This window comes from Drosophila hydei, unplaced genomic scaffold, assembly GCF_003285905.1.
Source record: "Drosophila hydei strain 15085-1641.00,03,60 unplaced genomic scaffold, DhydRS2 tig00008119-arrow-pilon, whole genome shotgun sequence".
In the NCBI taxonomy this organism is placed as follows: Eukaryota; Metazoa; Arthropoda; class Insecta; order Diptera; family Drosophilidae; genus Drosophila; species Drosophila hydei.
The window spans coordinates 1,530,357-1,544,702 of NW_022045830.1; the positions used below are offsets into that span (position 1 = coordinate 1,530,357).

Sequence of the window (14,346 nt, forward strand, 5' to 3'; positions counted from 1 at the left end):
ATATATGCATTTAAAATGATTTAGTTAGTTATATTTATGAGAAATTACATCAAAAGAAAACCTAAAGTGGCTTAAGCAAATCTATTTAGGAAATATATAATCAAAATATAGAAACCATCAAATAGATATACTTTGTATATAGCCATATACCTTATATATAGACATATAAAGAGTGCTTTTTTTAGATGTTCACAACTCTGAGTTGACAACACTGCTTTATATGGCAACTCATTTAACAGCTAATAGTTGCCTTTTGTTTAGTACTTCATTATGCATAGACTTACGCCAGGGCAATGCTTGCAAATTGTTAAAACTTGCATCAAAAATAGCGTTCTGTTCGTCAAATTTATCGCGCACTTCGTCCATTTGATGCAGCGGCTAATAAGAATAAAAATGGATCGTGTTCGGACCACGCACATGTAAAGTAAGTTGCCTGAGGCACAGTCAGTTGAGCACCAGGAAAACAATATTTGCAGAGTTATTGGCAACAAATGCTGTGAAAAGCTTGTGAAAATTATTGATGCAAAAAATTATCATGCATGCGTCAGTTGTGTCGGCCACTTGGCTGAAATCATATGTAAACAATAATGCCATAAAAGTCGGTTTGGTATTAAACTTATATTTATTTGATATATTAAGCTTTAAAGTTATGTAACTTTAAAACGATATTTTCTTTGCATTTGTTTGCAATTTATAGAGAGATGTCAAATTGTGAATTTAGACTGCTCCATCTGTCTCATTAAAATGCTATTTTATATATGTAAACTAATGCTTTCTCAGTTAAATCTAAGACTTTTAGATTTTTCATATACATAACTTAAATGTCAACTCGAATTTCTTACTTTAACAGGAAGAGCTGGCTACCAAATGGGCTGAAATGGCATCGGAGGTCAGTTTGCTGCTTGCCACGGAGCTGCAGTTGCCGGAGGAGCAGCAGCCGCTGCCCTTTGATGCCACCTTGGAGAAGTCCATCGAAGATCAACGGTGAGTTAGCATTAATATACGAGTAGATATTTATAGAGATGCCTTTTTAAAATGCAATATATATCCTTTTTATACTTGCAGCGAGGACTGCATGATGCGCATAAATAAATTGCTGCGCAACGCTAAATTGGAGTCGGCGATTGCCCTGCTGCGTGCTGCCAGGTGAGTGTCCTTACCTTGCAGTTCGTGTCCTTCAAAATGAGCAACAACCTGCTGCCGTAATCCTTTGGAAAATTTCTACCTTTAATAACTTGACATTGACTGTTGGCCATTGTGCGTCAGCGCTAGCAGAGCACAAAAGAAAATTCGCATAATAAATTAAGTCGGGTAAAAGAAAATGTGGGTAGCTGCCTCTCTGGGTCTTTGTTGTGCTTATTTTTGGCAGAGCTTTTCCTGTTTTCTTATTTTTTTATGCGAATTTCATATTTTGTGCAGCGATTTTCTGGCACAAACTGTCCTTGTTCTCTCTCTTTCTGTTGTGCTTAAATTAAATAGTTTTCATTTATTGTTAAGGTAGCCGCGCAGCGGGGGCTCAACTGTCCAGATGGCTTTGGTTGCCCTGACAGATAATAGCAGCGCACAGAATTCGTTGTCCTTCTGCTTCAGCTCTTGCTGCTCCTGGTGCTGCTGTTTCTGCTCCTCATTATGTGCCATCAACTGTGTCAGTGGCTTTGCTTTCCTGCTGTTGAGTTCAAGGCGAGCAGCCTTTCGATTTAATTGCCAGTTCAATTATGTTAAGCCTCCTTCGCACTCTCCCAGTCTCCATCAGTGTTTATTATTTGTGCTGGGAAAATTACGTGAAAATAAATAATTTACCATCTTTCGCGTCAACATTTTAACTGTGTTTATCCTCCCTTTCCGCCCACAGAGGCATACAAGATGAGACCTGTCCACGCTGTCAAAGGCTGTTGTCGTCGTAGACGTCTGACAGCAGCTATCGAAATGTAGCTTAAATATTTCCAAGTCATTTATTTATCAAATATCATTAAAACTTTCCACCTGCTGCACGCCAAGGATTACATTTCCAAAATCATGCTGTTTCAAACATCGCAATTGTTGAAAATGCTGTAAGCGTCCAATTAGATAGCTACAATTATGGCGTTGCTAATTGAATACCCTGTAACTACGAAAGGTTTAGATGCTAATGTAAAGGAAAATATAAATAATAGCAAATATATAATATGAATCGATAGATTAGATTTACAATCGATATATATCATTAATCGAATTCTATTCTAGGTATGCTCATCTCAAGTATCATACATATATAAATGTTTGTTTTCCATTTTTTCCTAAATTTGAAAGTTCGATTAATCTCGATAAATATCGGTTTTTAATTTTTTTTCTTTTGTTCGCTATTTTATATGCTCAACACTAAAATATTGCTAAGCTACTTACATTGTATTCAGCTAGCATAGTAAATGTCTGATTATCTTATCGATATACGTAGCTAAAATTTCGATTAAAATCGATAAATGTCGATTATTAATTTTCTGCACATCTAGTTCATTCCCACTTAAGGCAACATTAAGGCAATATCATGCATAAATAAAGTTTCGTTTTCATTCTCTTCCACATTTTAAAATCCGCTCAATATCGAAATTGATCGATTTTTAATTTTCGGCATATCTAGCTCATTCTTTACTTAATTACTGATTTTCTTTTCTTCCTTCCATATAATCATCACTAATTATTTCTAAGCTGATTACAGGGTATTTAACTAGTCTGGCAACTGTCTTGATTACCAATTGATGTGCCAACGCACTGGCTTGAATTTCAAAGTATTGAAACGGAACAATAGAATTAAAGATTCTCTTGATTGCCTGGCCATTTGCATTGTCATGTGCTTTACATGGCGTATACGCAATTTTGCCATTGTAATGCTTCATTTAAATTTATGTGCATTTTAATTGTTGCCAAAGAAATTGTTGCATTAAAATGTATGAAGCGGCAGTTGTTGCTGCTGCCTTTGCTACCACTGCAGCAGCTTAAAAAGGTCTAGACGCTTTTTGTGCTAATAAATTAAAATGCGATATGCATAGACCCTGAAAGCGCACCCGCTGCACCACTGCCGCCCCTAACCTCCGTGTCCTTGCACCCACTCGGCTGCCTTTTGTCTGCAACTTTTTTGCACTTGAGGTCGCGCGGGGTTCAGTGTGGCGTCACGGGGGAGTTGTACTGTAAATGTTTTTTGCTGCCTTCGAGAAGAATTTTTGGGTAAACAAAATATTGAAAATAAACTAGAGTGTGGCACACACACACACACGCACAAGCGAATGGTCTGCTTGCATATGTGTCTGGCCTGGCATGTAAGTGCCAGCTAGTGCTCTTGCCCCCACGACCCCAACATCTCAAGTCTGTGTGCGGCTGCCAGCATTTTAGATACTTGCCAAGTCATACTTACATATATATATTTTTCCCCATTTTAATAACAAAATAAAAAGGAGCGTAAAAAAGAAAAACAAATAAAACTGAAACTGAAAACGTTTTGGTTTTTGCTGCTTTCGCCTGGCGGCGGGTTTAATGGCAGCGCCGAGCGCCGAGCGCCGAGCACTGGAATGTCAGCTTGAAAAACTTTTAAGTGAAGTAAATGCGCAAAATGTTTATTCAAACTTCATTTAAGCTGCAACTTTCAGGCGGCTATGCTTGGCCCACACCAGCTACCCTTGCTTGCACCCCAACCAAACCAAGACAACACAGCATTTGCCCAGTTGCCTCTTAACTAAGCTTATGTTCAGCGGCGTCTGCTGCTGTTGTTGTTTCCACTGCTGCTGTTACTGCAGCTGCTGCGCTTATTTAGCCATGTTGCAATGTTGACAGTCGCTACTTTGCATTTAAAGCTCTTAAGCTGGCTTGTAGAGCATGTTTAGCCAATTTATCAAGCTATGTGCAATAACTTAAGATCGAATAAAAGTCGTTCAATATAATATTGGAAAAGTTGTGTTTAAGTTTTCATGAATGTCTTTTTATTTCGAAAAAAAAATGATCCCTTCCTGTCAAGTATTTTGTGGCTGTATAGATTTCGGTGTAATTTATTAAGAACGAAATCAGTCGAAGCATATACCAAATAGCGCTTTAGCAACTTATATACTTTGACTCATTTCTTACTTCTTTTCATCAAAGAACTCTTAAAAAACACACTCAGAATACCAAACGTGGAACTTAGGCCATTTAATACACATTCTGTTAATCTGTCTAGGGTATTCTTAGATTAAATATTTAACAATATTAAAGTCCGGTAAAACTGAGTGGGTCAAAAGTGAAGATCAAGTCAGCTTCGCACAGCATCCAATTCAATTTTTACCTTCTCAGTTGCAGACTAAAGTGAAGTAATATTGAGTCAAAATAAATTCTTGTTAAATTTTGTAAACATTTTCAAATATTCCTTACCTTGTAAAAAATAAAAATATTTTTTCAAACACAATTCATGGCCTTCAAACTGGCTTCATAATAAAATTCATGCCAAAAAGTAGCAAGTATATAGATAAAAGTAAATATATTTTTATTTTTTAGAGTAAATGCTGCAGAGTATTTTTAAGCAGGCTACTTATCATTTACAGTATTGTTAGTTATTTAATAATTAATTTAAATTGCAGTTGCATGCGTAATGTCTGCTACACGTGCTTCTCTAAGGTAATGCCACATATCTATAATTATATAATTTATATATACATATATATATATCTGTATATATGCATTATATCTATATATAACTTTAAATATTAATAATAAGCATTTTTGATCGCAATTGACATTCGTGTAAACCACATTCTCAGTTTTGCATTGGCCCGATTTCGCAAATAACCCACATTCGATTCACCTGACTGTATAATTAACCATATTTGGTGGCCAGTTCCGTTGCTAATTAGCCAGGATGCAAGTGCAAAAGTTTTGCATTATATATATATATATTTGTGTGTGGCATAAGTTTTCAATGAACTCCTGATGCAGGCCAGCGGCAATTAGCTGTTGGCCAAACCAGAAAACTATTTGTTATGCTAAATTTCCACAAAATACTTTTTATGAGGGTGGGAGGTAGGGCGCTGTGTGTGTGTGTGCGGCATGTCTTTCAATTTATTGGCGCTTGACGGTGGCAAAAATAAGTTGCGCACTCTGCAGCAAAACATAACGCGGCAAAATGCGCCAACCAACTGAATTGGTGCCATGGCAGCTGCCACACTGCCTGCTTGCTAACGATATGACTGGAGAGGCAGCAACCGATGCAAAGCATGTTGCAAGTCGATAAATCTGTCTCTCTTTCTCTCTCGCTCTCTGTCTCTGCTTGACTCTCTTTCTAACTGCGTGCGTAGTTGGATATTAAGCTGCTTCCAAATATTAAATTAACAGCAACGACAACGTTGCAAAGCCTGCAACTGGTGTATGCAGCATACACACGCACACTAACTCATACACACACACACACACACACACTCTCACACTCACTCTCACACATATGCAGCTGCACGCAAGGATTATTTGTGTGCTGCACCAAAATTGTGGCCCCAAATGCAACACATGTGATGCAAGCAACTGCCATTGCCACTGGACCAGCTTTCTATTTGTTGTGCGTGTGTGTGCCAGTTTGTGTGTGTGCAACACGAGAAATGTTAACGCAATTTTAAGCGCATCAATTTCATTTTGTGAAAGCTAAAAGCTTCGCTTGTTGCATGTCCAGCGCACGGATCGTGCCACATGATGTGCACGCTGCTTATTGCCGTTAACAGAAAAAAAGGCCCATGTTGTTGTCATAGCTGTTGTAATTGTTGTTGTTGTTGTTGCTGTTGTTATTATAGTCGCTGGAATATAGGCCATGGCTTAAGGTCGACTTTATCAGTGTGCTTTTAGGGCGAGTTTTTAATTGGATTGATGCAGCCATGTTTTGGGCAACTCTTTTGTCTTTTGTTGCCTCTTGTTGAAAGTAGTTAATTAAATTATTTTTCAGTTTCAATGTATGTATGTACATGCATACATATGTGTAAATATACATATCAACAGCTGATAGAAGTCAACGTCAACTATTTGTTTCTATGAAATCTGCGCTTTGGTTTTAGTATTAAGCTCAATTTTATTATTTTAATATTTTTAAATATTCGAGAATCCTCAGAATTCAACTATTATTAATTATTATTATAAAATTTATTTTTATTATTATATTATAATTATTATATTAAATAACTCTGTTTCTCTATAACTAATTTTTCTGATAAATAAAACGCGAATTGATATTGATAAGGCTATACAGAAAACGTTAGTAATTATATTATATAAAATTACATCTTCTATTGCAAACTATTTGAGCAGCTTCTAGTTCTGTTTGAGCTACAATAATCTATGCTGAGCTTCTCGTATTCTAATTTCTTGTCAACTAGGAATATTCTCTTTACAAATAAATATGGCTTTCCCTTTTAAAATAACTTAGCTCTATTGCCAAGGTCTCCCACGGCATGAGTCTTTTCCCATGTCTCTTTACTCGATCATATTATATATTTAGACAAGTCCATATTTCTGCTTGAACAAGACCATTTCACTTCATTCTATTTTGGTTCATAATAAAATTAAATTCCAAACTCGAACTAACATTGCTTAAAACCTTAAAGCTTAATTAATATATATTCATATATATTTATATATATAAGTAGCTAACTCCCCTTATTATTGTTATAAATTGCATTTGCTCATTTTGCAGGGAAGTTTGGCCAGAGGAGGATGTTTTTGGCTCATACACTGCAGCACCGGAGGATGAATTGTTGCTGCTGCGCGAGATTTTCATGCACAACATTACAACAGGTGAGTGAGTGAGTGTGTGGCTATCTGAGCGTGACCAAGGCCAGTCCAGTCCAGTCCAGCTCAGCTCAGCTCAGCTCGATTTCAGCTTGTTAATTATGTTTTATTGTAATGCATTATGAAGCGACATGCTGGTTGGGCTTTTAATTAAAAATGAAAATCTGCCACTTGGCATTTGCGTGTCATTTATCTTGCACTTTCTCTCTCGCTCTATGCGTCTGCTCCATCTCGCTCTAGGCTAATTGTAGCGCTCCATTTTGCATTTGGACTCTATAAATTTGTTGGCTTGAAATAAGCCAAATTATAGCGGAAACTTTCAGCAATGGCTTACTTACACTCTCTTTCACTCTCACTCTCCCTATCTCTCTGTCTCCCTTCCCCTCTCTCTCTGCCCGTCTGTAGCCTTGTTGCACTGCGCCTGCTGCTGTTCTAAGTTTTTATACATATATACTCGCCTTTGATGTGTATGGAGCATATTGGTTTTTGTGCATTGCCTGCCGGTCTCTTGTCTTTGCTGGCTTTTACAGCTTCTTTACGGATTGACCTAAAGTTATATATATGAGCTCAGAATCATATATCATGTTATGATATCTTCCAGTGCTTTATAGTTGACTAATAGATCTATAATTTATATAATCATGGTAGATCCGCATTTAAATTAATATTTTTTCTGCTATCGAACGGTGAACGAGTATTATGCAGTTGGCTGCGGCGCGACTGCAAGTTTCTTACTTGGTTTATTTGTGCTTTGGCTCCTTTTGGCTTTTTGCCTTTTGGCTGTCCTGCGCTTAACAAATTATCCAGCTGAAATTCTTGCGCTTCATTAAAAGTAAAAAATGGCAGCACAGGACGACTGCCCAACCTACAGCGGACCCTGCAACCCGCACCTCACACCCTGTCCCCTGGCCTCTTTCACTCCTTAATTCAGTAGTCAAAAGCGACTCTGTTCTGCCAAATGAAAATATATTAAACGCGTAATTGTTTTTTTCTTCGTTTTTTTTTTGTTGCCTGTTTGTTTTTTGTTTTTTCGCTGAACGCGCCGAATGCTCTGCCAAGTGCATTGGGTTGTAAAATTTGTTGTTTGCGTTTGTCGCTTCATTCGATGTGAAATTTCTAGGCAACATGCACAATTTATTGTCCGTTACCCCAGCCCACGGCAATATTTGGCTTACGCAATTCTGACGCCAACATGACTTTTCTCTTTTCCAACTTTCTATTTTCTATTTGCAACTCAAAGTTGGCACATGCCACTCACAGCTTTCCCTATATCTATGCATTTTCCTATGTATATATATATATATATATATATATATATTCCTTATATATTTTTATATATTCCATATGACTTATCGCTGTCGATGCAGTTGCTGCACACCTTGGAGCGCACCAAAAAGTTTCTGACAAGCGTTTTAAAACACATCCATGGCTGACAGTTTTCCTTTCTTCTCGTTCTGCTGCTTCTTCTAGTAAAATATGAGCACATATGCAGCGCAGCTAGTCATACACAGATAATACTTTTTAGGGTTTAACGGGAATTTGTGGAGTGGAAAGACCATGGCAACGGCAAAGTTTGCAGCTTTGCTGCACCTTGCAGATTATCTTTACGCCTTGTATGTATATACATATAAATATTTTTTTAAGTGTAATTTATGATTTCAGTTTTTTGCACAAAAGTTTGATAGTTGTTTTTTTAATATTAAATTTTTATACGTTTCTATATTATATACTGAAATACTTCTATAAGCTGTGCCATATTCACTCTCTAAAATAATCTGCTTTTAATGTGAACTAATTTCGGTTTTAAAGTTGTTTGTTATTGATTTTTAGAATTTCAAATGGAAATACTCATATATATAGTAGTTGGAGCTAGAGATGAGCTAGAATTGAGTGGGATATTTTTACTTTTAGTCAACATGAAACAGTTCTAAATATATTTATATCTAAATATATTTATATCATATAGTAGCAATTGCATTAGACTGATTTAATAAAGTCAATAAATATTTAATGTCTAATTTGATAAGTGTAGAGATAAACATAACTTAGTCATGACCGAGTCATAAGCATATCCGCAAATGCTCTTAGACCAAATGCATTTAAAACAAAAATCGCCCTTCTTTGCAATTCTCATGAGCTTAATTATGTATGGATTTAAAAAATTTTTTTCTTAAGACATTTCTAGCAAAAGTCGCCCTTCTTTGCAGTTCTCATAAGCCCAAAAAGGTATTAACAGCTTATGCTTAGATTATTTTAATTAAACAAACATTATTCCTTAATATACATATTTTTTTTAGATAGATCTTGTTACATCTTCCATATACGCTGAAATAATTGATATATTTCTTGACTTCAACCTCCATGACATGGGACCAGTCAGAGTAATTCGATGCATTACTTCAAAATTGAGTACGCTAATAAAGGAACTTGAATATTTGCAGTGAACTTGTTTCGACTGCGGCTGCTGCTGTCAGTTTGTTTGTCTGTAGCTTCAAGCGTTGTCCATTGGCAGTCCCAGTGTCCAGATGAAAGGGAACACGTTTAGCTCAAAGCGCTGCAAACCCTTTATTGTGTCTGCGCCATTGTTTGAAGCTTTTGAGCTCGTTAAGCCCCAGACGAAAAGCGCGCCTCCTTCTAACCGTGGCGCTAGGGATTTGCTGGCCAGCTTAACGCCCCCGGGCGAGCCAATAGATTGATGGTCGGTTGACAGCAGCCCAGACTATAAAAATGCGATATATACATGCATGTGTGTGTGGTTGTTGGGTGTATGTGGGCGTTGGGTATAAAAAAGGCAACAATGCTTAAGTTTTGACTGGAGAATGCCCTGTCTGATGACGAGCTGGAGCGTATTAAGCACATAAAATGCAATCAAATTAAATTTTATAAGAAGGATATATAAAAGATTGCATAATGAAAACAGTAATAAATTGATTGAAGAGAGAAAAATAAAAATTTGAGTTTCCACTGAATTGAAATACATTTTCAATTTGGAAACATTTATTTAAATTGCTTAAAAATATTAAAAAAGTAAAAATGTTGATATTAAATAAAAATTTGATCAAACTATTCAAACTTTATTCGTGTTCAAATTGAAGAGAGAAGGACACGACTTTGAGCGCAGACACTTAACAAACATTTAAAGCTATTTGCCGCGTACATTCCATAAAATAATGTTTAATGCTCGAGGGTATTTGAATAATACAAATATTAAATGTTGCAGCTAATGCGAAGCTTGGGGCAGCGACGCGTCACCAGCTCCCCAAAGTGTCCTTTGAGCGGTTCAGTCTGGGATTTTATTAATTACCAGCGACCACAAACTGCATGTTGCATGTTGCATGCTGCATGCTGCATGCTGCATGGTATATGCTGCATGGTGCATGCTGCGTGTTGCGTGTGGCGAGTGGTTTTCGTTTAATTAACAATTTTTTTTCTGTTTCAATTTATTGCGCGTGTCTATTTGAGTTTTTTTCTCTCTTTGTTGTATTTGCTCAGCAGAAGGCAAATAAAAAATTGAATTGGCATTTAAAATTATTTATGCTCATTGTTGTGTGAGTGCCAATGTGTGTGGGTGTGTGTGTGTGTGGGAGAGTTTTGCATTGTTACACTTTCAACTTCCATTTCCATTTGGATTTCCATTTCAATTGAATTGAATATGAATGTTTATTAAGGTCCAAGGCAGACGAGCCGTACGCTTAGTTAAATCTTAATCAAGTTGCTTTCCTGATTTCGATTTGTGGCGCGCATAATAAATGATGATAATCCCCTCAGCCCACGCTCAAACTTCGCTCAAATCAGCACGAAAAAAACGAAGACCAAGAAAAAAGTAACACAAAAATCCACTCAAGTGGTAAAGCAAAAAGTGCAGAGTGTTAAAGGCAGACAGCAGCGTGTTGAATATACAGAAATATCTATATATATGTAGATGTGTGTGAGTGAATGTGTGTGTGTGAGAGAGTGTGGGCGTTTGAGGGCAAGCTCTTAACAGATTTCGCAGCGCAAACAAGTTGGTCGCCTCGTTGGCCTTCCCGAACAGCAGCCCAGGCAGTGTCCTTTAGCTCTGCTGTCGTTTGTCTCGCATAAAAATACAAAGTTTATGTTATGAACACAAATAAAAACAAAAGCACAGAACAAAACTCACCAAGAACAACAGAGAAGAGCGCGTGTTGCTGGGCAAAAAAGCGAATAAAATACAATAAAAACAAATAAAATATACACGGGACACACTCGCAACACACACACACACACACACACGCACACACTTAGTACATTTGCAACTGGCACAGCTTCAACTGCTGCCACAGTTGGTAAGGCAGCCGCAGCTAAAGCTAAAGCCACTTACTCGCATGCATATATATGTGTGCACATGTGCGCGTGTGTGTGTGTGTCTGTTGTGGAGGACACCAAGGATACCATTCAGCAAGTCCGGCTAGGATACTTACTCAATTAGGTGACACGAACTGGCGCTGGCTTGTCACTGATTTGCCTCTCAACTGGCTTTCACCCGGCACCAAGTTAATGTCGCTCCCTTCTGGCTTTTAATAGCTTCAATTTGTTTATGATCTTCGGCTTAGGTCTCTCTGTCTCTGTGTGTGTGGGTGCACTCTGGCAATCAATGCGTTAATTATATCAACAAGCTCCTTTAAATGATTTGTTTTTGCTAATTGCCCAGGCACAAAACTTTTGCAGAATGGGTGGCTAATGACATTTCAGATGAAATGAACTCTTGATTATATTATATATATGTATGTTAGGGATGGGCGTGATTCTGATGCAACTCCAGTAGGTATTTGAGTGCCCATTTCTGTTGTGTCTTCTCTTGCCTCTCATCTCTCGCATCGTCTCTGCGAATCTCACGTTGGGTTCGTTTTGCTGTCACAGCTCGTTGCTGGCACGAATTTGACAGCACTCGATTACCATATGCAGTTGCCATTGCCTCATTGTGAACCTCTGCTTTATTTCATTCTTCTTTCATAACATAATGCTGCTTAGCAGTTCTTCAAATTAATGTTACTGTGTCTCAAGTAAACCTCTGGCTTGTATATGTAAATGGATCAAGCTTAAGAAATTTATAAATTGTTTATTTGCTCTCTTCCATTTATATATATATTTATATTTATATATAATATTGTTTTTTTGTTAGTTTCAATTTTTTTAGTTGCTTTAAGCTTGTTTCCCTTATTATCTCTATCTTCTCATTCTACTTTTTAAGTTGTTTATGACGTGAAGGCCATAATAGTTTTTTGAAAATGTACGTAACAGGCAGATAAAGGCAGACTCATAAAGTAAATATATTCTTGATCTGAAGGGCCCGCTGAGATGTTATAGTCATATCCGCCTGAGCATCTCAGCAAAAGAAAACTTAAAATTTTAAAGGTTCTGGCTTATATTAAAGCGTAAAAAATAAAAAATTTAGAATTATCCAGGCTCACTTCCGATCAAAGCTTGTCTTAATTTTGCGTACCTATTCCAAATTTATTTCTATTTCTATTTTCTCTACTACTTATTCTACTTTTGTTTTCTACAAAACATTTATTAAATATTATTTTACATATTTTTTTTAACAATTTTATTATTTCTGTTTTCTAAATTGCATGTATGTAACATATTATAAATTTATTTAATTTGTATACTCATTTCAAGTGTCTCTGCTCTTCCACTCTAGCTCATAATTTGTTGAAACTAATTTAAACATGATTTAATATTTAATGTGGGCCACAAATTGTTTTCTTTAACTTTGCGGCGCACACAAAAACTTGTGAACACAATTCACCAGGCTCACCTGCTCGGCAGGTATACACATAAAAATAAAAAAAAAGAAAGCACAAACACCTTGCTGCATTTCTCTAGAGAACTGGCCACAGCTGGCGGCGATGACATTTCGAATAATGTTGCAAAGCGAAAAAAACGAAACGAAATGAGAACCAAAAAAAACATGTGAAGTTTAAAGTTTAAATTGAAAAACAAAACTTGGTGTCCCAATGTCGTTTCGTGTGGGCGGTGTTTAAATAAAATTTGTCGAAGTAGTTGGGCGAGTGGGCGTGGCGCAGGGGGCGCAATGTGTGGCTGTATTTTACCTCTAGTAAACATAAAACGATGCACACTTTGGGGGCGCAACGGCGCAACTGGGCGACAATAAAAAGCAAGCAAAGCGCGAAGGCGTCAGTGGGTTGGGGCAACATGGGGCAAAAGTCATAACGAGTGCAAAACCATGAAATGAAATCGTTACCTCCCTCACCCAAATGCGCGTGTGTGTGGTGTACTTTTTTGTAGCAAAAAAGAAGTTGGCGTATACGTAATGCGAATTCGCTTTTCGCTTCTCGCTTCTCGCTTTTTGTTGCTTGTGGAATGGCGCTCTTCACATTTGACATTTGCTTTTATGTATATATGCATGTGTCTCTCACACCACGACTGTCTGTTTGTGTGTGTGTCACACACGGTTGCCTGCCTTCATGCATTTGGGCTGCACAGAAATTAAGCAATGTGTCCCAATGGAGCGCTACGTTGCGTATACGTAATGCGTCGATGCTTTTGGCCGCGCTGGCAGCGCTGCATTAAATATGAATGCAATTTACAGTTGGCGAGAGAGAGAGAGAGAGACAGTGAGTCTGCATGTTTTTTCTACCTATCATCAGTGCTCTGACCCACGCTCAAACAGCCACAAAAATTGTTTGCATATCCAGAGAGTGGGAGAGAAGAAGAAAATGACGTAAGCTTGAGTTTTGCTCTTCCATTTGCCGGCTGCTAATGGAGCGCCATTTGGCTGCACAGCTTCGTAATCAATTAGACAACATTTTTTTCACACACACATATATATATATATATATAAATATGTATGTGTGTGCGCTTGTGCAGTGCAGCCATTTGAATAGTTTGCCTTGAATTGCTTTGGCTGTAAATTGAATAAAAATTAAAATTAACAGTTCAATGGCTGCAGAGGCAAGTTCTTTTGATACATTTACCGAAACTCTCACAGAGAGCGTTTCCATTTAATTCTCTGTGCCCAGCCAATGCCTCAACTCTTTTTGCAAATTGCGCAAGCTGGGCATGAGCGAGGCCGTTTAATATGTAATATTTTTTTTTTTAATTATTCTTCTGCTGCTTTATATGAAAAAGTGTTGAGAGAAGAAGTTACTTTATGATATTCTTATTTTTAGGAAATTTATAGTTAATCAGACATGTGTTAGAATTAGCCTAAAATTCATTTCGTTAGACTTTTCTGTTCTTAAAAATACTTTAATTGAAAAGTTCTCTAAAGTAAATCAATTTTTATTTGCAATATTGGACATAATATTGCTCCAATTCAAGCAATTTGCGCGTGTCACAAGAAAACAAACATCAAGAAACGAAATGTCTGCTCAATTCGAACCCCCAAGCTCTCATATTTGTATTATATTATATTATTGTTATTCGTTTTCCTCTTCTTCTTCATCTTTTTTGCTTGTTATTTTCTCATTAACCTTTTTATGGGCAAACGTTGAGCATATTTTGGTTGACATTTGTTGTCCTCCGTCGGCCCGTAAATGGATGCGAATTTTAATAATATTGAATGTCGCGTTTCGTGTTGCTGCAATATTGAATGCC

General features: G+C 37.1%; 1 protein-coding gene across 1 annotated transcript in view; it reads left to right on the forward strand.

Annotated features, from left to right (window-relative positions):
* Nucleotides 1-14,346, forward strand: part of LOC111594627 (protein timeless homolog) — a 51,306-nt gene that overhangs the window by 27,720 nt on the left and 9,240 nt on the right. The window contains exons 9-11 of the mRNA XM_030224912.1: nucleotides 851-984; nucleotides 1,066-1,146; nucleotides 6,671-6,771. Of these exons, the coding sequence (XP_030080772.1) occupies nucleotides 851-984; nucleotides 1,066-1,146; nucleotides 6,671-6,771 (316 nt within the window). The remainder of the gene's footprint in view (nucleotides 1-850; nucleotides 985-1,065; nucleotides 1,147-6,670; nucleotides 6,772-14,346) is intronic.